This window comes from Sander vitreus, chromosome 1 (genome assembly GCF_031162955.1).
Source record: "Sander vitreus isolate 19-12246 chromosome 1, sanVit1, whole genome shotgun sequence".
NCBI lineage: Eukaryota > Metazoa > Chordata > Actinopteri > Perciformes > Percidae > Sander > Sander vitreus.
The window spans coordinates 21035548-21061751 of NC_135855.1; the positions used below are offsets into that span (position 1 = coordinate 21035548).

The following is a 26204-nucleotide window of genomic DNA, read 5'->3' on the forward strand; positions in this document are numbered from 1 at the left end:
TTGATAAATTCACAGAAATATCTGACAAGTTCACAGACGTTGTCTTTCTTATTGACCTAGTTCACAGACTGAATCTGACCAGTTCACAGACGTGGTCCTTGTATGGATAATCTATTGTCACACCCGTGTTTTTTGAGAGGTAATATTTCAGAAATATGTCCGTTATCTGTATTTTCGAGGCTTTCGCATAGCTCTCATAGCTGGTGGAAATTTTTTTCTCTTCCTCCTCTAAATCCTGTTTTTAATCTATGTCCCAAACGCGTTGGAGAAATTCTCAGAAATATGTCTGTTATCTGTTCAAAAATACCACTAGATAAAGGACAAGAATAAAATTGACAGTGCAGTACAAGAAATTAAAGAACTGAGAGATAAAATATGCAAATAAAAGTTACAGTGCAGTATAAGAAATTAAACATTAAAGAGCAGTTATAGGATGTCATACAGTGTCATTAATGCAACTTCAGTATAACAAATGAACAGTTATTTAAAGAAAGGCAACATCAAAAAGATAGGTCTTTAGCTATAATAGAAATAGTATAGTCCAGTGATTTATAAGTATCCACTGCTGCTCACAGTTTCTCTCAGAGGAAAAGCAAGATTATCAGTAGAAATATGCAAGCAGAGGCAGGAGCAAGCAGCAAAGCGTCTGCACTGTAAGAAGCAGGAAGTCAAAGGGTAAAATAGTAACACAATGTTGCTTTAAAAAACAGAATAAATCGTAGCTGCTTATGATGCTGTTTATTCTACTCATGGGATTATTATGAAAAGCAACACAGACCAGTAGGACTGACTTTTAACACTGTTTCAAAATTGAAAAATAGTCCATTTGAAAACATATATTTGAAACTGGTCAGTAGCATCTTTTATTTGAAAATCATCAGTTAAATAGTAAAACAAATATTGTATTCACATTAGTATCAACAATCATGTCTTGATACCAGTGGTGTCACCAGGATTTTAGAAATACTGATGTCATGAGTGTCTTTGTTTGTTTTTCTTTTGATACTGTGTTCAGCTTCATGTTCACCAAATTTTCTTTCCAACTTCACATTTTGGATCCACTTGTTCCTTTTTTTTTTCTTGTCCACTGTGTTCTTCATCCAGACCTTTTTTTAAGTCTGCTCATCAGCTCTTTACTGATTGATCTGCGAGTCACAGGAGAAGGACACTCATTATTATTTAAAAGTAAGATTCTTCACATGAACCACTCGTTTAAAAGTATGCTAACCTCTCATCTACCAGTGATCTCAGAGCTGCTGTCAGAGACTATGACAATCTCTCAGCTGGTGAACAAAGGACTAAACCGGCTGCCCTCTTATCACATCAGAGTGCTTAAGGGATCTTAACCCACTGTTTTGACACTAGAAGGTTGAGCATAACGTTGGGTGTAGTTCCACATAACACTAAATGGATTTTTAGAAGTTTTCTCAAACCCTCTCTGCAGTGCATCCAAGTGTGCATCTCTAACTAGGTCATCTGTGAATTATTGGTTGATCAAAAATAGCCGTCTGTCTTAGAAAAAAAGAACACTTGTCTTGTTTTTGACAACAATTGTGACCTTTTGTATGCTTTTAAAATTGAATTTAAAATGTCCAAGCATCAGTCAGGGGATGAGGACCAGCTTATGTCTTATCCCTTCCCGCCCCCCCCCCATCATCCTCTCTCGCTCTCACTGTCTGGAGGTCTGTTAAGCATCTAACTATAATCACAGCCAGCGAGCCTCTACCCTGAGGGGTCGTGTAGGCCAAGTCGTCTAGTGTCCTTCCACAACTAATAACATCTCTCCATCATCATCTATGTCCGTCTCTCTCATCTCTGTGTCTCGGTAGTTACCCGGTAAGCTCCCTGCGCCCGTCTGCTGGCTAGCTCCCGGCCGTTTTCATGGAGCCCACCAGACAGAACGATGGAACAGGATGAGGCGGCCAAGAATATGTGACAAGAAGAAAAGACACTGTCAGACAGTGAATGAGAGACAGAAAGAGTGGGACACCCTATCTCTCAGCTATCTAGAAATATATGCTAGAAGATAAAAATAGACACTCCCAAAGAGCTTTGAGATTGTGTTATTAATGAAATTAAATACAGCTCGCAGCACAAATATCTACAAACGCCAAATCTGATAATAGAAAAATGATAGGATAAAAGCTGTGTGCACTTTGCATTACGTCAAGTCCAAATATGGACAGTAAACAAGCAGACCAAGTGGAACCCTTGCTTTAAGATATTTAGACATTATAATTAAAACTGCATTGACTGATTTTTTTAAGCACTTTGGCGCGGCAGAACAAGCTGTAAACACAACATTGATGTTGTTAACATGTTAGTTGCCTATTTACTTAACCACCAGACACATAAAAACATTAGCATTCATTTGGAGTTGTGTTTGTGTCTGCCTGACGAATTCAAGTCAGTATGTTTTCGTCTCCACCAACTCCTGAGAAAAATATTTGGGTATTTAGGTGCTAAAAACTACACTATGTTCACCAGCTAGTGGCTAACTTTGTCTGTCTGCCGTTTGGTGCTGGGCAGATAGTGTGCAGTGCGTTTATCAGAGCCTTTTCACTGAAAACAGCTGCCTGCCGCTGCTGGAAACAAGGTTGATGAAAGCAGTGAGACTGAGCCGAAACACTACTCTCATAAAACACTGCACTTGTTTTCCTTGTTCAAAGGAAAATATGTTTACATACTGTAAGTGAAGAGATGTATGACTAGTTTGTGATTAAGTGGTGATATACAGGCAGATACTGTAGCGGTGTGCACTCAGACGCTGAGAAATGCTCATCAAAGCTTGCAACATAACACTGAGATATGATCTATTTTAATCAGTGTGTTGTGTTAAAAGTTTAGTTTTAATCTGTGATTTAGGATGCAGAAATAGCCAAAGCTGTTGTCTCAAAACCTGTCCTGTACTTATTACATCTTAAATATAAATTCTCATAAGACACCAATGCAGCTTATTGTCAATGGACACATTTTGTTTCTTGCTGATCTATTATCTACAGACAAAACCATTAACTGTCTGCGTTAAGTCAAAGGTCCTCTAATCTCTTACTGTATGTTGGGCTTCTTGTTATGTAAGTCAGTTTGGGTCACTGTGGTAGATTGGCCAAAGCCCTGCAGTGGACTGGACATTATGACCCACCTGCAGATAACTATTATGGAAACTCTGAAGCTGTTTGTGTTATAATCATCTCAGAAAACTGCTGTTGCATGGCAGAGCTGCATCTTAATGAGCTCAGAGAGATGCAGCACACAGAGACGCAACAGGGAAATAAATATGAATAAACCCAAAAGTGCTTACTGGCCCTGGACAACCTCCACTCTAAACACAGTTTAGCAAGAATACAGTACATTCTGCCCACACAGACTGTTAATGATGGGATGTTCAGATTGTGGACCACTCTGAATGAGGTCTAGAATAATCTTATCACATTGTTCTGCTTTAACAGTTGATAATCATGTCCTTCTAATTCACTGATACTGAGGTATTTGTAATATTTTCACCACTGCAAAAAAAAAAAAAAAAAACTCTTGAGAAGCTGGAAGCTCTCGTGGGGAAAAAAGACAAACCTCACAGGCATCATCTTTGAAAAAATGCCACAGAAAAAAATGTCATAGCAGTAAGAATGAAAATTAAGCTTTGCACGCCTGTTTTCAAACAGCATATATGAAGAATAAGTGATGAGTAAAAATATCAAAAATAAGCTCCCACACACTGTCGGCAAATTTCAAAGACTACGTTTTCTGAACAACAAACTTTTGACATTTTCACTGCATTATATGTTTGATGATGCGGTTGTTTAATTACTGTATGCTGTCCCCTGTTTGTATGGGAATGCATCCCTTTTACTGGTATGTCATGTTTTTTCTTGTTTCTAGTTATTTACTGAAATGATTGACTATTTTGTGTTTTTAAAAATATTTCCTAGGTGTTTACTCTGTTCTTTTGTATGATGGATTGCTCTGCCCCTATTATTGGTTGATAATCCTTTTGACGTATGTACATACATCTAATTTATTTACTGCAACTTGTTAAAATAAATGCCAGGTGAAGGTTGTTTAACTGAAATGAAGCCATTTAAAGCTGCACTCATCAATCATTTTATATTAACAATGTATTAAATTACAATGTGTAAAGTTCACTGGAGTGACAAAACCACAGATAAATATCACCCGACACAGCAGTTCCTCTTTGCTCTTTGAAACCTTTGAGTGTCTTTCAGCTCATTGTTTTGGTTTTACGGCTCACAAGTTTATTGTTTTGGTTCACTCTCATCAGTGTAATTTCAGCTGTTTTCAGATAGAAACCTCTGATAAACCTATTGTTCCCAGCAACAAAAAGCCGATTGACAAAGTTAGCGACTAGCTGGTAAACACAGTGGAGCATTTAGTAGCTAAAGAACCAGATATTTCCCTCAGGAGTTGGTGGAGATCAAAGCAGAGCTAAAAGGAGCGGAACATCTCTACTTTTTAATATATTGTCATTTGGAGATGAGAATAAACACGTCAAGATCAACAGTCAATTTCATTTGATTGGTGCTGTTATTCAAATGTTGGGTGTGTACATTGTTGCTAGATGGCCTCAGTGGGAATCAGAGCTCTAATCTTGGCAGCGGTAATGTCATACTGCATTCGCTGAGTTGCACAACCCCAGACTGTACAGTATTAATCAAGCAGGAAGTTGTTGCCACCCTTTTATCAGCTGGCATAACTGACTCTTTCAATTGTGTGTCTGAGCCAGCAATCACAGCGAGTCAAGCCTCCTAATGACTCTACAGGCCGGCCACTGGTCCCCATGGCAGCCTCTGGAGCCAGCAATGGCCTGGGAGGAAAGATGATTGGAAAGAAAAAGCGATGTAGGTCAGCACAAAGGAGGTGTTTTAAAAAAAAAAAACTGTCAGATCTAAGTTTGGAGCTCATTCACCATTTCTCTGGTTGCAAGCAGGAAGCTGACAGGGTGAAAGTGACAGTGAGTAGTGGAAGAAAAAAAAAAGAGGTGTGTTGGAAGTCATTAAACACATTTATCTCTAATTTTGAAATTTTTTTGACATCACTGATGACTTGAAGAACAAGGCAGCAGAAGTCAATTCAAAGAGCATCAACCACGTCGAACCCTGTAGATGGCTCCATTAGTTGTATTAGCCTGCGTGTTGAGAGGGGGGCGGTGGCCGGGTGATTTGTCCCTGTTGGTGGGGAGCGCTGAGTGGGCTGACATTGGAGCCTGGGCCTCATCCATCATGGATTGTGGGACCTATATTGTGTTCCATGGTCTCCTCGGGCGAGTGTATGATCAGCAAGACCCAGATACAGTAATGTTTATGGAGACACACTTCCTATTCAGGCCCTGCTGGTAACCCTCATCCCTCATGTTCTCACCCGTCCATCCACTCTCCCTCCCTCGCCCTCTGCTTCCCATTCCTCTCCCCATCCCCTCGTCAATTTCCTCTCTACCCTCTGCAGCCCTCATTTTGTTTCTCAATAAGACGTCTTCCCATCTCTCCTTCATTCCCCCTCCACCTCTGCCTTCTTTTTCAATCTCACCTCCACACTTTATTTAATTGCATCTATTAAATCTTTTTTATTTTATTTTGCACTGTTTTGCCAGTCACCCTCTCTTCCTCCTTTTCCATTCCACTATCTCCTTATTCACCTAATCCACCTAATCCACCCTCTCCTGAGGGCATTGACTGGAGTTGTGACGGGATGATGTTACAGTATACTCCTCAGTCAGCTCGGCCAGACTCTGACAAATCTGCTCCTTGTGGGCAGTTCTCATGCATTGGTATACAGTATATTTGCTCGCACGCCCATGAGCTTTCTGCAACATCCCTGTATCATCTCTGAATGTCTGTACTAGTTTGCACGTGATAAGATTTGGCTCCAAATGTAGATACAGAACACAGTTTTATACTCACCAAATCTCATCTATTGTTTTATTTATCTAAATGATAAAGCCAATATGTCATATTGTTTTCCCACATGAAGCCAGCTATTAAAATACATGCAATAAGTCTTTGTCACTTTATAATCTCATATCCTAAGGCACAATATCTTAATTATTTCTGCATGACTTCTAGAGAATGATAAATGAAACTTATAGAATACTAACAAAAATAGCTTTTTCAAATGAGCTCTCTGATCCACTTTTTATTAAAGGCATAGTTCTTCTTTCTGTGATTAGTATTTAGGAAACTATTATGCATAGTGGACTAAACACATTTTTATTAAAATCATATGCACAGAGATAAAATAGTGAATAATCTTCTCATTCAACCCTGTCTTTCAGAAATTATATTTTTATACTACTAATTTGTTTTGCCAATTATGTTTTGACATAAAACGTTATTAGATCATGTTCACTGGCAACGTTTTTTGGGCAAGTGGAAGTGTTGCATTTTTATACTGCATGTAAGTCATAGGGCGAAGGTTTGCGCTCCCACTATCCACCCTTTTTTAACTTTTTTGATACTGGAGACCTTTGATTATGGCTTAGATCAGAATAGTCAGAATTCACCTAGACGTCTAAATTCATCTGTTGCACACGGCTGTCTAGTTCTTGACTATCTTAAGTAGGACTAATTTACAATGATTTCTTAGTAAATTTTGACTTTTTTTAAAAACTAAAACAACATGGCTTACCAAGCAACCCACGTCAAACCACTCGACTCTGTTCACTCCAGCAGAAAATGTTCAAAAAGTACAAAGATATTTTTCTGTGAAAGTTCAGTGAAGGATAATCTTAAGAGCAAAGCTAACACTATGGACCAGTCGAAAATCTCTTTGTGAAACCGGTCCCTGGGTTTATTTATTTGCTCGTCTAAATTAGTGTTTAGATAAACATAATCCTTAAGATAGGGTTGTCTCTTATTACTGTGCAAACAGGTGAAGATGCTATTTCTCAAAAACAAAGGAAAATCCTTATTACTTTCTTTAACATGTTGTTGAAACACAACCTTAAATAGAAATAAATATCCTAGTTATGAGTTAAAGTAAAACATAAGTACACATAAGCACATTTATGTAGTAAAGTGCTTCGAATGGATAACTACAGACAGATTCTGCTGAATGTTCTACTGCTCAGCATTTGATAAAGTTTTTATTCCAATCAGTTCTCACCCTGGTTATATTTAGAAAATAAAAAATCCACGCTTGCTTCATTAAGTGTGCATACAGATACTAAAGTGCCATCTCTAAGTAAACAGATGGTAGCTAGATGAGCGTGCACAACAGACAATATGGTCGCAACGATTTATGACACGTGTGAAAACGCGAACACAAATTCTTGTCATCCTGTGAATGTGGACTGCACGTTGCTTTGCTTGCTCTGAATATGTGTGAAGACTTCTTGCTCATACTCCTTGCTGCCGGACCTTTGATTGAATCCAGTCGCTTCTCCTGTAATTACTTACATGATATACCTCTATCATAGTTGGTTGAATGAAGCATGTTGTTTTCATTTATTCAGTCTTTCTTAATCAATGTTAAACAGACTGTCCAACAGACAATACACATGAGATAGGAGGAGATAAGGTGTCTCTGCATTGTTCCCTAGGATGTAACGAGCTGCTTTGTCCAATTATACAGAAGATGGCTCAGACTCAGATTGAGGCCATGAGGTCAAAAGTCATGGTTTTGAGTTTCGATGCGTCAAATCGAAGTGGTCGTCTTCCAGTGACATTGTCAACCACCTCCAGGAGGATTGTGTGTGTGTGTGTGTGTGTGTGTGTGTGTGTGTGTGTGTGTGTGTGTGTGTGTGTGTGTGTGTGTGTGTGTGTGTGTGTGTGTGTGTGTGTGTGTGTGTGTGTGTGTGTGTGTGTGTGTGTGTGTGTGTGTGTGTGTGTGTGTGCTCATTTGTTTAGTTTCATAGACTTGCTGGTAGTTCATTTGCATTTCCCATCGAAAAAGTGAAGTGTGAAGTGAGATTAGAGCGTGCCGCAGTCTGATGATCCAGACTGTTTTATTAGCAGAGGAAGAAGGTAACTCTATAATTGCGCATTTCTGTCACTGCCTGTTTTGAGTATCATAGCTGGAGGTTGTTCTGCACTTTTTTTTTGGCATTTATGAATCAGCCATTTTCAGCATGAGCTCACGCATACCCAGTGGTGTGTGCTGTGGTGTTTCCGCAGGGTCACAGGGGGTTGGAGAAGTTAAACGTACGAGGAAAGAGTGTGTTTCAAAGGCTTTCTAAATGTTTGGTCCCTTTGCCCTGTGGGCTTTTTGCTATTTTCAATATATGCCCCTTCTGAACAACTTCCTTCCTTTACTGCCCTCTTTTGAAGGCTCCTGTTACCATGGTTACTGCAACCCCGTGTAAAATGCATGATGGTAGTGAGTACAACCTTAAGTGGGAGCACACATTTCAGTAGTCATGGTTACAACAACCTTCAAAGAATGAATTATGTAACTAGTGTTTTAGACGAAAGGGGCAACTCACAGCTACAGATATTTTTCCTTGCCCTGGTATTATACATGTGCACTCATTTTTACTTTCTAATAATTGCACAAATGATCTTTATGTCTAGTTTTGTCAGTGAAAGAGATAACTGCAGTGAAAACAATTCAGTTGTTTTTAGTGAAAATGAGTTGTACCTTAGTGTTACACAGGAATATTTCTGTAACATGTCTCATCATTTTCTTTATCTCTGGACAAAAAGCTAATTTGAGGATGTTATGTCATGTCTGGTTGAGATATTATGCTGCACCAGTGCTGTGTGTGTGTGTGTGTGTGTGTGTGTGTGTGTGTGTGTGTGTGTGTGTGTGTGTGTGTGTGTGTGTGTGTGTGTGTTTTACGGTGAGTAAATATGTATATTTACACGCACCTCACTACCACACCCACTTGCTCCATGTCCCGCAGGCTGTTGTCGTGCCAACAGTCTTGATTCGAGAACACTGTGTCCAGCAGCAGGTCTTTATTTGCCTTTCATGTCACCGTACATCAATCTTTGGTGACTATGACAAGCAGACACCACAAGTTTACTTGTCTAATACAAATCCTCTTGGAGTGTTGATGAAACAAGTGTGTTATTAAGCCAATTCGTCTTTATTAAATGTGTCTGTGTCTCCAAGACAAATTCAGGAATAAAGGCATAAACTCCAGTGGGGGAAAAAGAAGAGAAATAATCATCTCATGTTTAATAATTTTGACTGCTGACACGTTTTGGCATGATGCCTTTGTCGTTGTAAATGACACATCATGCCATCAACAAGAAAACAATTGCACTTGTACACCTGCAAGAAGATCTACACTGCAGGAGGAAAAGTAGGAAAAGAAAAATATTAAATGAAATCAAGAAACAAATTGCTTTCTTTTTTAAGGCAGAGCACCAAACTAAAATTCAGTGCAGGAGAAGTTTAGCTGTTCTTTTCCCTATGAACTAATTAGCTCTCTGAAATATGGCACATTTCTGTTACACAAAAATAAATAGGATGTATTCTCACATTACTAAACATAATTTGGTTTCATTTGGCTGCTTCATATTTGGGGTTTTATCTTCTGTCAGTTAAACTTATGAGTTGATACTGACTAGTAAATGAAATGTACACATTTTGTCAGCTGCCTAAGTAATGATGCTATGTTTTTAGTTGATAAATTAGGTCATCAACCTGAATAACTCTGCTTTGATTTGCTTCCTGTTACTGTAATTAAATCCTCTCTCTAGCTTCCATTTTCTGTTTTCTGACATGTGTTGTCTTTAGATCTTCACCTGGTTAACTGCCAGTTTGGATATATAATCTCCTCTCTAACACAATTTATTGATCAGTTATCTCTTGTCTTATGTCTGCCTGTCCACTGAGCACCTAATTGTGTGTCTCAAGTTAGATGGAAAGGAAAGATTTACAACATCTGCTCTGTTGATTTTGTTGTCCGACAAACCTTTTTTTACTGATGCAGCTGACAGGGTTTGACTTGACGATGCATCACGCAAATATTACAAAAACAGTCAGACTTCCTGCGGGGCCCCTTATACTGGAGTATACAGAGCAATGGATATGTTTACAGTTAGGGGAAAACATGCATGATATATGCAGGCCTGTATTAACAACAACCGTTTCATGCACTGTGTTAAAGTATTGCATGTGCTCGGCATGGCTGTGATGATTTATAGCCAAATATTCACAGTAGAAGGAAATTGAGAAAATTCCCAGCTGTGTTTATGTGAGGTTGATTAGTCAAGATTCATGTGGTCTCTGTCTTGTGTGTTGGGTGTTGAATAAGGAGGGTTCAATCGGATGTCATTGAGCCAACCCCTCCTACAAATAAGCATTTATAGACTCTTTGGGACCCAGCTGACAGGCATATATTATGTGCTCTATAGTCTAAGTGGGGAATGCCTTTAAAGGCTCATCTATGTAGCTGAGCTGGAAATTAACTATTTAGAGGGGAGAAGGTGATGGAGGGTACGTATAAAAGAGCTTTTTACAAATTCATGTTTTAAACGTCAGGTGGCTGCTGTTGTGCCATAAAATCTACCTGACAAATCCACAAACGTACCAGACAAACAACCAATCAGGCATAAACATTGTGAAAAGGATAATGTGAATTTTACACTTTCATGCACTAAAAGCTCTGCTGAGAGTTTAACGTCGGCAGCGGACACTCAAATGTCAGAGGAGCAGAATTACCTTCCAACAGTTTTCAAACCATTCCCAATTATTCCCCACACTTTGAAAACACATGTTAGGTGATACAACACTGATGGACTTCAAGCAGGTTTTAAACATCTGCACATTGATTTTCATTTCGTAGTAAATAAATTGAAAATACAGGCTCTGTTGGGGGAAGGGTGATGATCAGATCATCTAGGTATGACGTATTATATGGTCAAAAAGCTTTTTTTGTTCCACTTTTAACTTAGCTGGGCACCTTTTTAACTAATTGATCACAGCCCCATTCCCAAAAAAGCATCATAAGGTAATATCAGTCCCATTATGCTGTAAGTCTATAGGCTTAAGATCATCTTTGCGTTAAAAAAGTCGTAAGTATTCCTGCAAAAAACAGAATCATCATATTCAAATTTACAGACGCACACAATAATAAACATATCAGATGATAACGACAAACTTAATTCATTTAACAATTTTGGTTCTTGCAGGCTGCCTAGGAGAAAAAGTTCTGAAATAGGTAAAACAGTGGGTATGTGTAAGTGGGGTCAACTAAGTATTACAGCATAACTGTGTTATGTAATTATTTTAATTTATTACACAGCTTGGTTGAATACTTGATTCTGATTAGTCAATCACAGCATTCTGCGGACTGTTATTTCTGTATAACAGACCATTGCCGTGGACGGAGTCTTAGACTCAGGCGGACAATTTTTAATCAATTAAATCATTTTTTAATCAATATTTGTGCTTATACGGATCAGATCACAAAGGGAGAGAGGGTGGAGGAAACGGGAATCCTTAATAGAGCTTTTGTCAACAGTGCAAACAGAGCATCAGTTAGCTCCATGGTTAGCTCACTCATTGGGGCGACCTGGCTTCCGCCGAAAAGCTGTGCTCATTAGCGGTAAAGCTAAGGCGTCATCAGCAGGTAACCTATGTTTGAGAAGCTGTTCTTGAAGCCATGTAATAAGCGGGATAATGTAGAGAGAGCCGGTCATTATTGCAAACTGACCCCTATTCCTGCATCACCCTGTCAGGGTTCTAATTCGCAATAATGTCATTATCCCTTGCGTAACACATTGTTCCCCAATGTGTTGGGGGTTGATATTAGAAGCTGTAATTGAACATTTTTAGCTTTCTCTGCGTATCAGTTTGACCTGTTAGAGAAATAATGCAGTCATGTTTCAGATGTCTTCATCAGCTGATACCTAAAATAGTAAGCTGTGTTTGGTAAGCATCTGCAACAGAAACCATTACATTTTTAATTAAGTCTGCTCTGCGTCGTTGGCGCTCTGACCTGCAGATCACAGGAAATAAACGCAGAGTGACGAATCCATTCTTTTCTCTTCTACACCATATCCTTTTCTCCTGCTCTCTCTCACTCTGCTTTCTGCTTTTACTTGTCTCTTTGTTGTACAAACCCTGTCCATCTCTCACCCCTCCTTCTTCAGCCTTCTTCTATTTGTCTTGCCCATCTAACATGTCAGCTTGCTTCCTTTCCTCTGCTTTAGCGCATCTGACTCTTTACCCGAACCAAACTTGCTCTGTTTTGTTTCCAGGCTAGTATCAATCTCCCTTCCTTACTATGATGTATGTGTGTGTGTGTGTGTGTGTGTGTGTGTGTGTGTGTGTGTGTGTGTGTGTGTGTGTGTGTGTGTGTGTGTGTGTGTGTGTGTGTGTGTGTGTGTGTGTGTGTGTTTGTGACATTCATTTGAGTCCGTAACCTCACTTTGTTCATTCTATTATTCCTCCTAATCTTAAACCAAGACAAATCCTCTCCTTCACTTTTTCTCAACCTCTGTGTACAGATAAGTCTTCAAATGTATCTTTCCCTCTAAGATCATATTTTCCATGATACCTTCTTCTAATCTCTTCTACTTTTACCTTTGTGTTTTACAGCTCACCTGCTCCCGCGCTCACTACCTCTGTCTCTCTAAATCTCTCTGTGTTTTTTCTTTCTGGATTGTCTCTCTCACAGCGATAAGTGCTTATTAGTCTTATTTGTCAAAAGGCTTCTACTGGTATAGCTTTTTGTATTTTCCCTGTTTACCAAATTGTTACATACCCTTCACTAATTTTAGTATTTTATTTCTATTGTCAGTCAGATATATTGGTGTTTATTACTTAAGGTCTTGTACTGTGAATATTTAGTTGATGGCCTAGTTTTGTGCATACAAAATTCTCAGTGTGTGAAGTGACAGGGGGTGGTGGAGAAAGTTTCACAGGTGTATGTTTAGCTTGAGGTCTTGTTATGATTATACTGACACTGTTGGACTACTGGACATACAGATCAACTCAGTGAACAAATCTAGCTGTTTCCAGCTGAGGCTCTTATCTAAGGTCAAGTCTTTATCATTTAGTGATTTTGAAAGGGTCATACTTTTATCTTGACCCGCCTCGACTACTGTAATGCCCTCTATGTTGCTGTTAGCCAAGCCTCCCTGTCACGCTTGTGGAAACAAAGGCAATGTCCTTTTGAAACCGAAAAGGACCCTTCCGAAATATGAGCATTTTTATGTGAATATGTGTGTGTTTGTGTCCATTTTAACAGGACGCCAGGTAACAAACCAGGCAGCAGCCCCAGAGGTCAGACCCCAGACGAGACCGGACGTCGCCACGATGCCAACTCTTCTGTTTCTGACTTGGCCAACTCAGTCACCAGTGACATGCTCATGGTAACAACACAGTATATCTGAAGCCCCACAAGACCCATTTGATATTGATACACCACTAACTCATCCGTGGTCTGTCTGTTTTCTGCATTGCCAAACTCATCTATATTAAGATGGGGAGGACTGTTGTCTGAAAAGCCTTTTAAATCATAATAAATGAGACGGCTGAGAGACTTGAATGGTACTTCCAGATCATCTTTTCTAATCTAAGATGAAAGTTTCATGCAGACCTTGAGACAAGGAAGTGGATGAGGAAGCAAGGGGGTAGACAAAATAATGTAAAAAATTCATTCAGTTCATTATGTCTTTGGCTTGGTTTTTAACTTGTAGCAGCTAATCTTCTTGTTTGATGCAGCGTGAATGCACAGCTTGGCAGTTCATTCTTGACCTTGGAAACAGCAGTTGACAAAACAATCTCCACCCAAGGGCTGTGTTGTATATGTTGGTTAGATTTATGTTGATATTCTATGAGAGCCCCCTTTAAAAAGCAGTGCCTTTAGTGATAACTGGCACGTTAGCTGAAATTACTTCATAGCAGTATTTGTGATTAAGTTGGAGTTTAGTGTTCAGTGTTGTAATTCCACTTTCTTCATTTTTTTGTAGTTTCATCTGTAGGTCATCACTTATGTCAGTAATAATATAATTTTACTTATCAAATTAGTTGCTGACTATCTGGGAACATGGCAGCTTTGGTAAAAAGATGTCCGCTTGGGCGAGAAACACAAGCATTCAGACAATCATGTCAGCTCACAGGTTAGCCAAACTTATTTGGAAAATAAAACAAAAACTGTTGTAAACATCTATCACTATTTACTGACTAGCCTCCTGGTTTAACTTTGACCTAAACTTTGCCTGCCAGATCATGTTCAATGTTTTGTTTTTATACTTGACAGCAATGATGGCCAAGCCTATAAAAATCTATTTTAATTAACCAGAATTATCCTTTAAAGTAATTTTGCATTAGGGCGCCTGGGTAGCTCACCTGGTTGAGCGTGCACCCCATGTACAGAGGCTCAGTCCTTGTCACAACGGCTGTGGGTTCGGTTCCAACCTGTGGCCCTTTGCTGCATGTCACCCCCCTTCTCTCTCACTTTCCTGACTTAATCTGTCCTATCAATAAAGGCAATAAATGCCAAAAAACAAATAAATCTTAAAATAATTTTGCATGAAGTGTTTATATTTCTTTGTCTACCACCTATTGTAAACAATACACTGTGTCTGTTCCAGAGAAGAAAGTGAGAAAAGAAAGCCTACACACTTTAGTTCAATTGAGCGAAGTCCTCTGCGAAGTGTTTCCTCCTCACAAGTCTTTCATCACTCAGAAAGTACTGTCTCCATCCCACTCAGCTCGCCCACCTGTAGAGCATCACAGTTAGTTATTGCCATACAGTAACTCCGCTAACTGCAACATACAGTAATCACCACTCTGGAGTGAGACTCTGGGAGGGGAGGGGATGTGTGCCTTTTCAGAGAGATTCAGTAATTAGCTGTGAAGGAACACGGAATGCTGTGGGTGCTACGAGAATATGGCAAGGATGGGTATGAGCAGTGTGTAATTATGTGGGTCTCATGGTGTGTCTAAGGAATTCACAGTGGTGGTGCTTAATGATAATACTCATTCTGGGCAGTTTTGCCATAGGCATCTATATATTACACAACCCTCATTTCATGCTGAAAATACCCATCCGGCACTTTTGAGCCACTTGTGTTGCTGTAGGAAAAGCCGTGGCTGTATATACTGACTTTATTTTATACTGAGAAAAAAGGATGGAGGGAAATGACATTGAACATCAGAGTATATATACATCAAACCCTCTCAAGCGTCTGAGGTGATAGGGGTTGAGGGAGGATGGGTGGGGGTCGTGTCAGCATCATATGGTTCTTATCAGGATGTACTCTGACACTGCTTTCATTTTTTGAGATGCTCACAGAGCCCCTGGTGTGAAGGTGTCTTTTCTCTGTGTCAACACACATCCACACATTTGCAGAGGTGTGCTTTTTTTGTTTAAAGGATAAGGCTGGCTGTGTATTTTTTTTTTTTTTTGTGGGTCTGTCAACATCCCATAAAGACCAAATCTAGCAATGTGTTTGTCCATCTTTCAATACTTTTTGACTTCCCAAGCCTATTCATTCTTACAAAAAAAGTAAATCGTTAGAATTTGGTCATGTATATTTACTTTCATTTTGTGTTTTAAAGGCTAAATAATTTCATACAACAAGGGGGAACTGTAGCTTACAAATGTATACTATTTTTCAGATGCAGATTGAAACACATTGAGCTGTTGAGTATTTACAGTAGCATTCGAATTGACTCAAAATAAACTACAGTGCCCATGTTTATTGTAATAACTGTAAGTCAGTGTAACATGTGGCTAATTTTTTTAGTTTTTGGACAACAATGGAGGTTAAGCAGACACTGTATGTTTCAGACAATATTTTTGGTAGAATCAATTCAATGAGTTTCTTGATGACAAAAAAATATAAAATTGATATGATGAAATGAACGCAGAGAAGGCATGTCAGTATCCATATATGTAGGCTATCTAACGTTGAGCATAAATTTAAAGTGTTGTTCAGACCTGGCCGTGTTTTGGGCTCCGAGAGAATCTGCATCTATTGTACGTGGGATGTTTGGGTATCAGAAAAAGAAATTAGAGAGGAGGATTTAAGAATTGAATAAGATGGGAGGACTCTGGAAAAAAGAGAGAGCACCCAACACAGAAAAAGGGGAAAAGCAATTTAGGCCAGCTGTTGGGTGGAGGATTGCATAATGAAAAGTGATCATATTTAGTATGGAGAATGAGGCTGAGCACCACCATCAGAAATATGTGGGAGAATACAGAATTGGATATTACATTTCTGGAACTGCTCCTTGAGTAATGCCTCTAGCTCTTCCCCCATCAGATAGCACTTTTTAAACTGGATTTCTCCCCCTCCCTCCAGGCCACGCCACTATCAGTCAGAGGGTCTGTCTACCAACAGATAATCTCCTCTCATCTTCACACAGCCAGACAGCAGCCATGACATAACATTATGCTAGTTTGCCAGTTAGGAGCTGTGTTAATAATGTAGAAGTGCAGAATTAGTGCCCCCTGTGGATTGGAGTCCAATATTATTATTTAGTGTGATACCACCTGTCAGCTGCTATGGCAGTGTTTAATCTGTGTGAGAACATGCTTTGAATATGGCCAATTTGACCTAGTGGTCTGATGATACTACAATTTTAATGATACTGCATTTTGTATATATATATACATATATGTGTATATATATACTATATATATATTAATTAATTAAAAATTAATCCATTCCATATTGACGTTCTAGCCACCATTCGACTGTAAAATGAAGGAGTAAGACGAGAATGTGCTGCCTGGATCATTGATTGGAACATTTACTTGTAAAAATCTTCTTCCTGAATAGGGTTGGCTACCGAAATCTGGTGCCACTGATATGTCTGCGCTTCTCTCTGATGCTCTGAAACAGACGATACAGGCAACACAAACACCGCTGCATGTGACGCTAGTTAACACTATACTCAACAGCAGCTAACGTTAGCCTACCACTAGCTAGTAGCTGGATTAAAAACGGTTAAAATGCTGACAGCTAACGCTAAACGGTGTAAAGTTTGAATTTGTTTTACTGTAGATGATTCCAACACATGTAACAATCTGCAACTGCCGTTGTCGGAAAAACAACACAGACTGTGCGTTCAATGAAACGTGGTGCATTCGAAGTTATTGTTAAATGTCCTTTTCCCATCTGGTGGTTGTTTTTGTCGTTCAACAGCAATTTATTAGTGAAATAAGTTATTATATTGTATTATTAAATCATTTCATTTTGACCATATGGCCTAGCAATAAACAAGCCTTCTTAAATGTTGCCGACTGTTGTTTAGTACCCTTCTTGTTTTTTCTTGTTTTTTTTTTACTTTCTTAAAAAGTATCGGTCCAGGCAATGTTAATTATGTATGCAATTAATTTCGATTAATTAATCACAGAGTATGTAATTAATTAGATTACATTTTTTAATGGATTGACAGCCCTAATATATATATATATATATATATATATATATATATATATATATATATATATATATATATATATATATATATATATATATATATATATATATATAAACATATGTCCAAAAAGGAGCAGGAAGAAGTAAAATGCTTGTCTGGTCCTACCCTTCTTCTATACTATTGTAATCTGTCAATTCTCAATACCAACTCTCCAGAAGCATCAATCAAATCACTCAGTTCATCCTCTTCATACGTAATCAACATCAATACCCAAGAATGTGAAAAAGAACAACAATATCACCATTAGCATGCTTTACATCCCCCTTTCTCGTTTCTGTGCCTTGCAAAAATTATTTTGTATCGTTTTAAACCACATTTTCTATCGTTTTAGTCCATTCCACAAAATCACCCCACAAATTGATATGCACATACATTTGAGATTGGTGCGAAACACAACGTTATTTCAAATAAAATGTTCCTCTTAAGTTATTTATTTTTTGTATATTGCCAGGAAGTAAATTTTTTCTTGCTTTGTACATTGTGCAGTCTTAAATTCCACCAGATCCCTGAATATCAATGCACGTGACTTTAAAAACTGATTATTAGTGTGTTCCCGATATCCAACATTGTTTACTATGTTTATGGTTCTTTTTTGTCGTATGCATAATGATTGGAGGGTGCTTTTGTAGGTGTTCCCCCATACGTCCTAAACACAGTAATTCAGATACGGTAAATTAAAAGCTTACATAACTTTATCTCCTCTTCCTCCTCTGTCCTACTTAGTTGTCTCCAGGTTCGGAGGATGATGACCATGAGGGTCAAGTGTGTGAGAAGCTGGGTCGTATTCAGTTCAGCGTTGGATACAGTTTTCAGGACTCCACCCTCACTGTCAAAGTTCTCAAGGGCCAGGATTTGCCTGCTAAGGACTTTTCCGGCACCTCTGATCCGTTTGTCAAACTCTACCTGCTGCCAGACAAGAAGCACAAACTGGAGACCAAAGTCAAGAGGAAGAATCTGAACCCCCACTGGAATGAGACCTTCCTGTTTGAAGGTTTGATGGAGGAAGCTTTCCTAATACATACATAATACATGAACTTAACAACATTCACAGTGCATGCAGGCACTCCATAGCTGTTTCTTTTCTATGTGCATCGCTGTGACTTATCAAGACTGTATTGTTTCTCAGGATTCCCCTATGAGAAGGTGGTCCAGAGGACTCTATACCTGCAGGTTCTCGACTACGACCGCTTCAGCAGGAATGACCCCATTGGAGAGGTGTCCATACCCCTCAACAAACTGGACCTGGCCAACATGCAGACTTTCTGGAAGGAGCTGAATCCATGTAGCGATGGCAGCGTGAGTAAGAAGGAAAATGGGGGGGAGGGAAGAAAGAGGGTAGAGGAACAAGGAGAAATGGGAGGAGGGGAAACAGAGGATTGGACAGAATGTAACGGGTGATGTCATTCCTGGCTGCCGTGATGCTCTCAGGGGAAATGTGGCAGCGTGCTGGTGGGAGAAGAGAGAGAAGGGAATATGGAGAGGCTGACAGGTAGACGGAGAGAACACAGACAGCCAGATGAAGAAACATAAGTACACAGTAAGCAACAGAAGGGAGAGCAATGTGAAAAGGGGATTAAAAAAACGAAACAATTTGCTGTTGTTGTGTGTGATTTCTCCAGGGGAGTCGAGGGGATCTGCTGGTGTCTCTGTGCTACAACCCCACAGCCAACACCATCACTGTGAGCATCATTAAAGCACGCAACCTCAAAGCCATGGACATTGGAGGCACTTCTGGTATAGATGCTCCTTCATCTCCTGTGTCCTTTTATTGTTACTCTTCTACATCATTGCTGCTTCAAAATAAAAAATGAGAAAACATTTTTTGTTCACTACTTAAGAAAATCCATGATAGCACATAAACTAACATTGCATTAAATTGTGGTAAACAGGATTAAGATATTGTAAACAAACACAGCACATTTCCCTCTCGGCAGACCCCTATGTAAAAGTGTGGTTGATGCACAAGGACAAGCGTGTGGAGAAGAAGAAGACAGTGGTAATGAAGCGCTGTCTAAACCCCGTTTTCAACGAGTCCTTTCCCTTTGACGTGCCTGCTCACGTGCTGAGAGAGACCACCATAATTATCACCGTCATGGACAAGGACAGGCTCAGTCGCAATGATGTCATTGGAAAGGTATCTCCTTCCCTCTTCTTCTTCACTACTTCTTCTTCTTCTTCTTCTTCTTCTTCTTCTTCTTCTTCTTCTTCTTCTTCTTCTCTTTCTCTGTTTTCCTGACTCTGTGACAGACCATCAGCAACTGATCACTGAGCCAGTCTCTACTGACCCCTGCTGGAACACACAGACCCGTCTTCTGCATTGAAAATTAATAAATGAGAAGAAAAACACTTCATTTTAAGGGTGAACCAGTTTTTATTTGGACCTACACCAAAAACAAATAAGCATGACATGCAGGCAAATCTTATATGTAAATACAGTCACTCCTTAAAATGTACATTTTTAATTTTCACTAAATGTGTCCAAATTCCCTCGACTAAACTGACTTTAATATATGGCTATTTGTTGCACCATCAAAATTGGCTAGTACAAAGGATCTGTTGCACACACCAAGACTAAGACAGGCAAATGAACCCTTGAATGTTTAGGTTTCAGTGTTGTGTTGTTGTATTTCTTTTATTGGTTAGTTAGGGTCTGTTATTTCCTCATAATTTCTCAATATTCCCTAGGAATAACTGTAATTTGATGCTAATTATGGAAAACATTACGTTTAGATAGCTGTGTTCAGTTAGTTAGTTACTTGCTTTCCAAAAGAATGTCTTTGAACGAACTGCTGTGTTTTAAACTCATTTATCATTGGAAACTTAATCCATCATATATATTCAACAAAGTCACATTTTCCCATTTTCAGCTGACCTTTCTGTGCACTTACTGAAAGAGTTTAGGCTACGTTAGCTCAACAATTAATTGGAATTAATACACTGGAAGTGTACCAATTTAACACTCTCTGACATTGTTCTTTTCAGGACAATTCTAAGGAATCAAATAAAGCATTGCCTTAGTTTCTGCTATTTTTGTTACTGATTCATGTATCATTATTCAACTTCCCAATTCCTTGTGCATACTGAATGATTTGTTTATTTCAAACCAAATACCCACGTCTCTTAATACACTGGAGATACGAGCTCTAACACAATTCATCAATGTATCATGTCTGTCTAAAATACTGGAAAGACCCCAAAACTCAACTCAAATTATTCAGACCCTGTAAGAATAATCTTTCAGCTGTGTAATGCATGGATGAGTTTCTGTGTTCTCTGTCATTCATACACATCTCCAATAATTGCCATCCTAACCATATTATCTGCCTACACACAGCAGTAATAATATGTTGCCTGTTATAACTTGGAACTGGTCGGAGGACAAAGAAAACTTGAACAGTATTTCCTGCGAAATGCATGGATCAGGAATTTCTTTCTACATGAGAATGACTTAAAGACTTAGCGTTTGATCTTCATTAGTGTCAGCATTAGCCTTTCTCAGAGTATTTCAGCAAGTGAAATCTCTTCCTCTAATGGCTCTTTTTCTGCCCTGGATTTGAGTTAAATTCTGATTGGAGTGGCAGGCTTAGTGGTGAAAGCAGGGCTAGACTCAGACTGAGTTTTTTTTTTTTTTTTACTTAATACCCCCCTGTTTTTTTTGCCTCTTTACAAATAACATCAATCTCTGTGTGACATTATTTAGGTTACATTAACTCTCTCTTTCTCACAGATTTATCTTTCATGGAAGAGCGGCCCGGCAGAGGTAAAACACTGGAAAGACATGATGGGTCGTCCTCGTAATCCTGTGTCCCAGTGGCATGCTCTCAAGGCCTGAGGGACCCAAGGACCAACCTGCCTACAGTGTTTTCCCCTCAGAATTCAGCATCAGCCCCTGCCCTCAGCACATATCCCCCCATATTTCCTAACTGCATTGTTGTTCTGCAGACAATGTGTGTCATCTCTTTGTTCTCAGGCCTCTTTGATATCCTCCGCCCTCAGTCATCCTTAAAATTTCACCCTCGTTCACCTAAGTTCCGATTCCCACCTGACCCTTGTCTCATCTCTTTTGTCAGAACTTAAAAATGTCTTTGATGTCTTTCCTCACTTCCTCCTTGTGAGATTTTTCTTCAAGATTATTCTTAGTCTTTCCTTCACCTTGTCAACCATTCCCAGTGTTCAACATCAGAGCAGTACCTCTTGCCACCCCTGAATACAAACTACCAACCAAAAATGTATCAAACTAATATTCCAACAATTCTCTGTGGCGGCAAGACGTGTGCGTGTGAATGGCACTGACCTGTGCACCCATTTATTCACCTACATCTGGTGTTGCAGTGAGGAATCTTCCACTCTGCTCCTTGCCTCTTCGTTCAAGTCCTCTTCCGTTACGTCGCTATTCCTGCATACCTTTTTAAAATGCCTGAAAAATCAGGAAAACCGACACAGGCAATGGAAGAGTGATGGGCTGTATTTTAAATGGAATTGGACTCTGTCACTCAACTCATGTTTGATCTTTTTCACTTTTCACTCTTTCTCTGGCACCAGTGCACACTGTAATAATTCATCCTTGGCTGGAACCCTTTGTCGTCTGTGCGTGCTGTGGGTGATGTGCTGTAACCCCAAATGAAGTTCTTTGACAAAAAAAAAAAGGATATGAACATGAACGTTTAACGATGGTCCAATAGGGCAAGTGTAAAAAAAAAAAACATGTTCCAATTGGTTGTTTTTTTTTAAAGAAATCCCAATGGACAGAAAAAAATGAGTAAAGTGATTAATGTTGTGTTTTCTTTTTTGATTTTCAAAAGAACTTACAGAATCAACCTGTTCTTCCAGACACAGAAAATAAGCAAAAAGCCAGCTTCCGTGTGTGTGTGTGTGTGTGTGTGTGTGTGTGTGTGTGTGTGTGTGTGTGTGTGTGTGTGTGTGTGTGTGTGTGTGTGTGTGTGTGTGTGTGTGTGTGTCTGTCTGTCTGTCTGTCTGTCTGTGTTTAAATAAGGGAGTATTTTGCACAGCTAAATAAGACTGTAGACTATAAGACTAAGAAATTGTTGAAAACAGCTCTTGATAACGATAATGAAAATAAGGTATTGCTAGAATTTGTGGTGTTGAAGTTAGCTGAAGACGTGGGGAGGTCACTGATGTTAAAGGATCAGTCCACCCAAATCACAGACACATATACAGTATTTTCTAACATACTCCTAGTGGTATTAAGCCAGGCAGATAGTTTCAGATGTATTTGTGGTGGGTTTGATCCCCTGAAATCACTGCTGCCACCCCAAATACAAAGGAGATAAATAGGATTTCTATTGTGGCGCTCACTGCATTCAAAACACACAGCAGCTCGTCTCTCCAGAAACAATGTTCTGGTTAATCGGATAATCCACAAACCCCTCTGTGAATGGTTTTACATTGGGACTGGGAGAAATCGGTGAAAGTTGCTGACAACAACATCTATCCTCAAAAACATTGATTATGAAACTTCCTATATAGCTTGATACCACTTGGGCTAATTGGGCAAAACATGTTCTTGTTCTCATGACATAAAAACCTAACTCTTATGTTTTTTTTAACCACATCTCACAGTTTTCCTCAGCAGATGGAGTTTGCAGTTGAGTCCAAGATGACCTGGTGGTAAACAGACTGCTCAACCCCCCACTTGCACACAGTGGCATTGCACCAATACGCACCAAGGCCAAGACATCTGTGATGGCGCCAAAACACCCTGAGGAAAATGAAATCATTGAAAGCAAGGACCGCACAGCACCGCCCTACTACTGGTTAGTGTTGATGCGGCGCCACTTTGTGCAAGCCAGGAGGAAGACCCTGAGATGCAGTCAAAATGGAAAAGCTAGAAAGTGAACCTTAAGTTTAGATTTCTTTTGCCAAACTACATGCAATAATTTGTGATTTGGGTAAACTGACAATTTATGAACGTTGGGTAGTAAATGACTTTGTAATGGTTACAGATAGTAATATGTTAAGAAATCAGATGTAGATGAAATAAATGATAAAATAAAAATGCACTATGCCTGTCACCCACATTACAATGTATTTATCCGCTGCATAAATGTGTGCATTAAACCGGGAATAGGCATTACAGAACACTATAAGCCTTTTGTTTTTCATTTTTACAGAGCACTATGAGTCCAAGGATAATATTAGACATGTTAGTTTTTTGGGTCAAGTCAGTCTTACAGTCGTTTGCTTCATTGCTTAAATCTGACCTCCTCCATGTCCCATATAGACATTTATGAAACAAATGAGAGTAATAATATCTGGGGGTAAAGTCTTTTTACATTCCACTGTTCGTTTTTGTCTTTCTGTGTGTGTGTGTGTGTGTGTGTGTGTGTGTGTGTGTGTGTGTGTGTGTGTGTCTCAATATTTGAACTTTAGTTTGTGTGATTGTATTTCTTGTGAGTCCCTCTGTGTGTGTATTTATATCTGCACTGAGTTCTATTTTGCCAGATTAATACAGAACAACATTGTTTACCGTTTTTATTCTGTATGAAACAATCCAGATGTACAAAAAAATATGTTTTTTTTAAAAGTTGTCACTTCTTTAAGAATCACTGCACTTGTTGACGATGATGCTGGAACAAACCTCTCTTCATAGCAGGGTTATTTTCCTCGGGTGTGGTTCTAAATGATGTAAATCTGTTAGACATGAGCTGAGAGTGAAGGTCAAAGGGGATATGTCACAAACAAGCTTTACAACAGATGGATAAAAACCTGTTTTCTTTTACCATCATACATCGTTTTTTATTTCAGACGGAAGCAGCTTCCAACATTTTGTCCTATCTGTCCTTTCGATCTGATTCACCAAGACCAAAAAATGAAGGGTGGCACCTTAACATCACAGCTGACGTGCCCCAAAACACCCCCGTCGTGCACACATGCTTTCTGGCACAAAGTGTTCTGTGTGCCTTATAAACCCTGCCACGACTTTGCTCTTCACCATATGTGCTCCCTCTCCAAGTGTCAGGGAGGGGGGGAGGAAAAAAAAGGTGAGACAGGAGATAATCATCACCTCTTTGCATCACTGTTAGCTACATCTCAGGTCAGAGCATCGGAAGATCCCAAAATAACCAGGAACACAGTCAGCTGTCTGTCCTGATGGCCCTGTGCGTGAAACAAGGCATTATTTACATTCCAAAAGCTTAGTGAAAGTCACTTTATCAATGCAACTTGAATATTGGTTGAATAACAGTCAGGGTTTGGTGTATTTTAGTTTTAAGAAATCGAGCTAGATTTTGTCAGTCTACACTCTTCACTGGCCAAATACCATAAACGTATATAGATTTTACTGGAGAAGCTCGCATTTCTGATTTAGGGCATTCTCTTGGGGGACTGCTTGATACAAAGAGAGGTTAACCAGCAACATTTTAATTTATATACTGTACAAATGATTGTGAAGTGTCCTGTATGAAAAAAAGAAAATCATCAGTATTTACTGGGGTTGTTGATATGTCCTTGGTATCACTCAGCCCCATCTTTTAGTCCCTTTTCTCTTTGTAGTTACACATCCGTGGGGTGCACAATGTTAAATATCAACCATTTATTTTTTTTAAATCTGTACAGTGTATATAAAAATATAAATGTGTATATAAAACAAAGATACTTCTGGTACGGTTGTGAATTATTCAGAAGCTTGTTTATATTATTTCTTCTAGTCATATTTGTTATTACAACAATACGAAGTTAAACCACGCAGTTTGTTCTACACAAAGGCAAAGGTGGAAGAAGTACACAGACCCTTGACTTAACTTAAAGTACCATACATTATATTCATTATTTCATTACAGATAAAAGTCCTGCAGTCAAAATCCTACTTTAAAAGTATTTAAAATACTCAAATAGTATCGCCAAAATATACATCAAAAGACGACAGTAGTTGATCTGTAGAAGTTTGAAGGAAATATTTTTTATAATTTTATATATGACATTATTAGATTCTTAATATTGATGCGCCAATGTGTAAGCAGCAGTATTTATTTATTGTTGTAGCTTGAGGAGGAGCTAGTTTGAACTACTTTACATTTTTAGTAGTTTTAGTGTATAGGTATTTAGTACTCAAGTATTTTAGTCCAGTGGTTCCCAACCTAGGAGTCAGGCCCCCTCCTGAAATTCACGAAGAAAAGTTGTTTTGCATTTCTGCTACACAAATCCTTATTCATTTTTTGGACTTTTACCCTAAGCTTTTTGTGTGAAAACCTCAAACAATTATATAAATAAAACATTAAACAGATTAAACAGAATGTAAGAGGTTATAAGCAGTAACTCCTTATACTGCTATAACCATGCAACTAAAACAATGGGGTCTTAACAAGTCACTATTTTCTTTTTTGTAAGAGTCACAGCCACAAGCCAAAAGGTTGGAAACCTGTGGCTTAATTTCAAAGAATACATGATATTTTATAAGCTTATGAAATGTTTTTTTTATCTGAAATCCTAACCTGAAAAGTTGAGTGGAGTGGAGAGGTTAACCAGTGGAGTTAAAAGCCCAGTGTTACCTCTGAAATGTAGAGGAGTAGAACTATAAAATGGACATACTCAAGTAAAGTAAAACTGTGATTGAGTAAAGAATTAAGTACTTATTTACTTTCCACAAATTGATGCAACTCAACTTGGGTCCCCTCCTTTTTTCTCTCTACACCAACTCTCTCAGGTCTGTCATTCACTCGCATGGCTTTTCTTATCACAGCTACGTAGATGACTCCCAACTAATTCTCTCATTTCCGGGGTCTGAAACGCAAGTAGCAGCACGTATCTCAGCCTGTCTGACTGACATCTCTTCTTGGATGTCCACACACCATCTGAAACTCAACCTTGACAAGACTGAGGTA

At 39.0% G+C, this 26204-nt stretch overlaps 1 protein-coding gene across 1 annotated transcript in view; it reads left to right on the top strand.

The window, feature by feature from the left end:
- The window catches only part of syt7b (synaptotagmin VIIb), a 45698-nt gene extending 20765 nt beyond the window's left edge, over positions 1-24933 (top strand). Inside the window, exons 5-10 of the mRNA XM_078247676.1 lie at positions 13157-13280; positions 18088-18355; positions 18491-18660; positions 18984-19098; positions 19299-19498; positions 21092-24933. Coding sequence (XP_078103802.1) covers positions 13157-13280; positions 18088-18355; positions 18491-18660; positions 18984-19098; positions 19299-19498; positions 21092-21196 — 982 coding nt within the window. The 3' untranslated portion in view covers positions 21197-24933. The remainder of the gene's footprint in view (positions 1-13156; positions 13281-18087; positions 18356-18490; positions 18661-18983; positions 19099-19298; positions 19499-21091) is intronic.
- The last annotated feature ends 1271 nt before the right edge of the window (positions 24934-26204 follow it).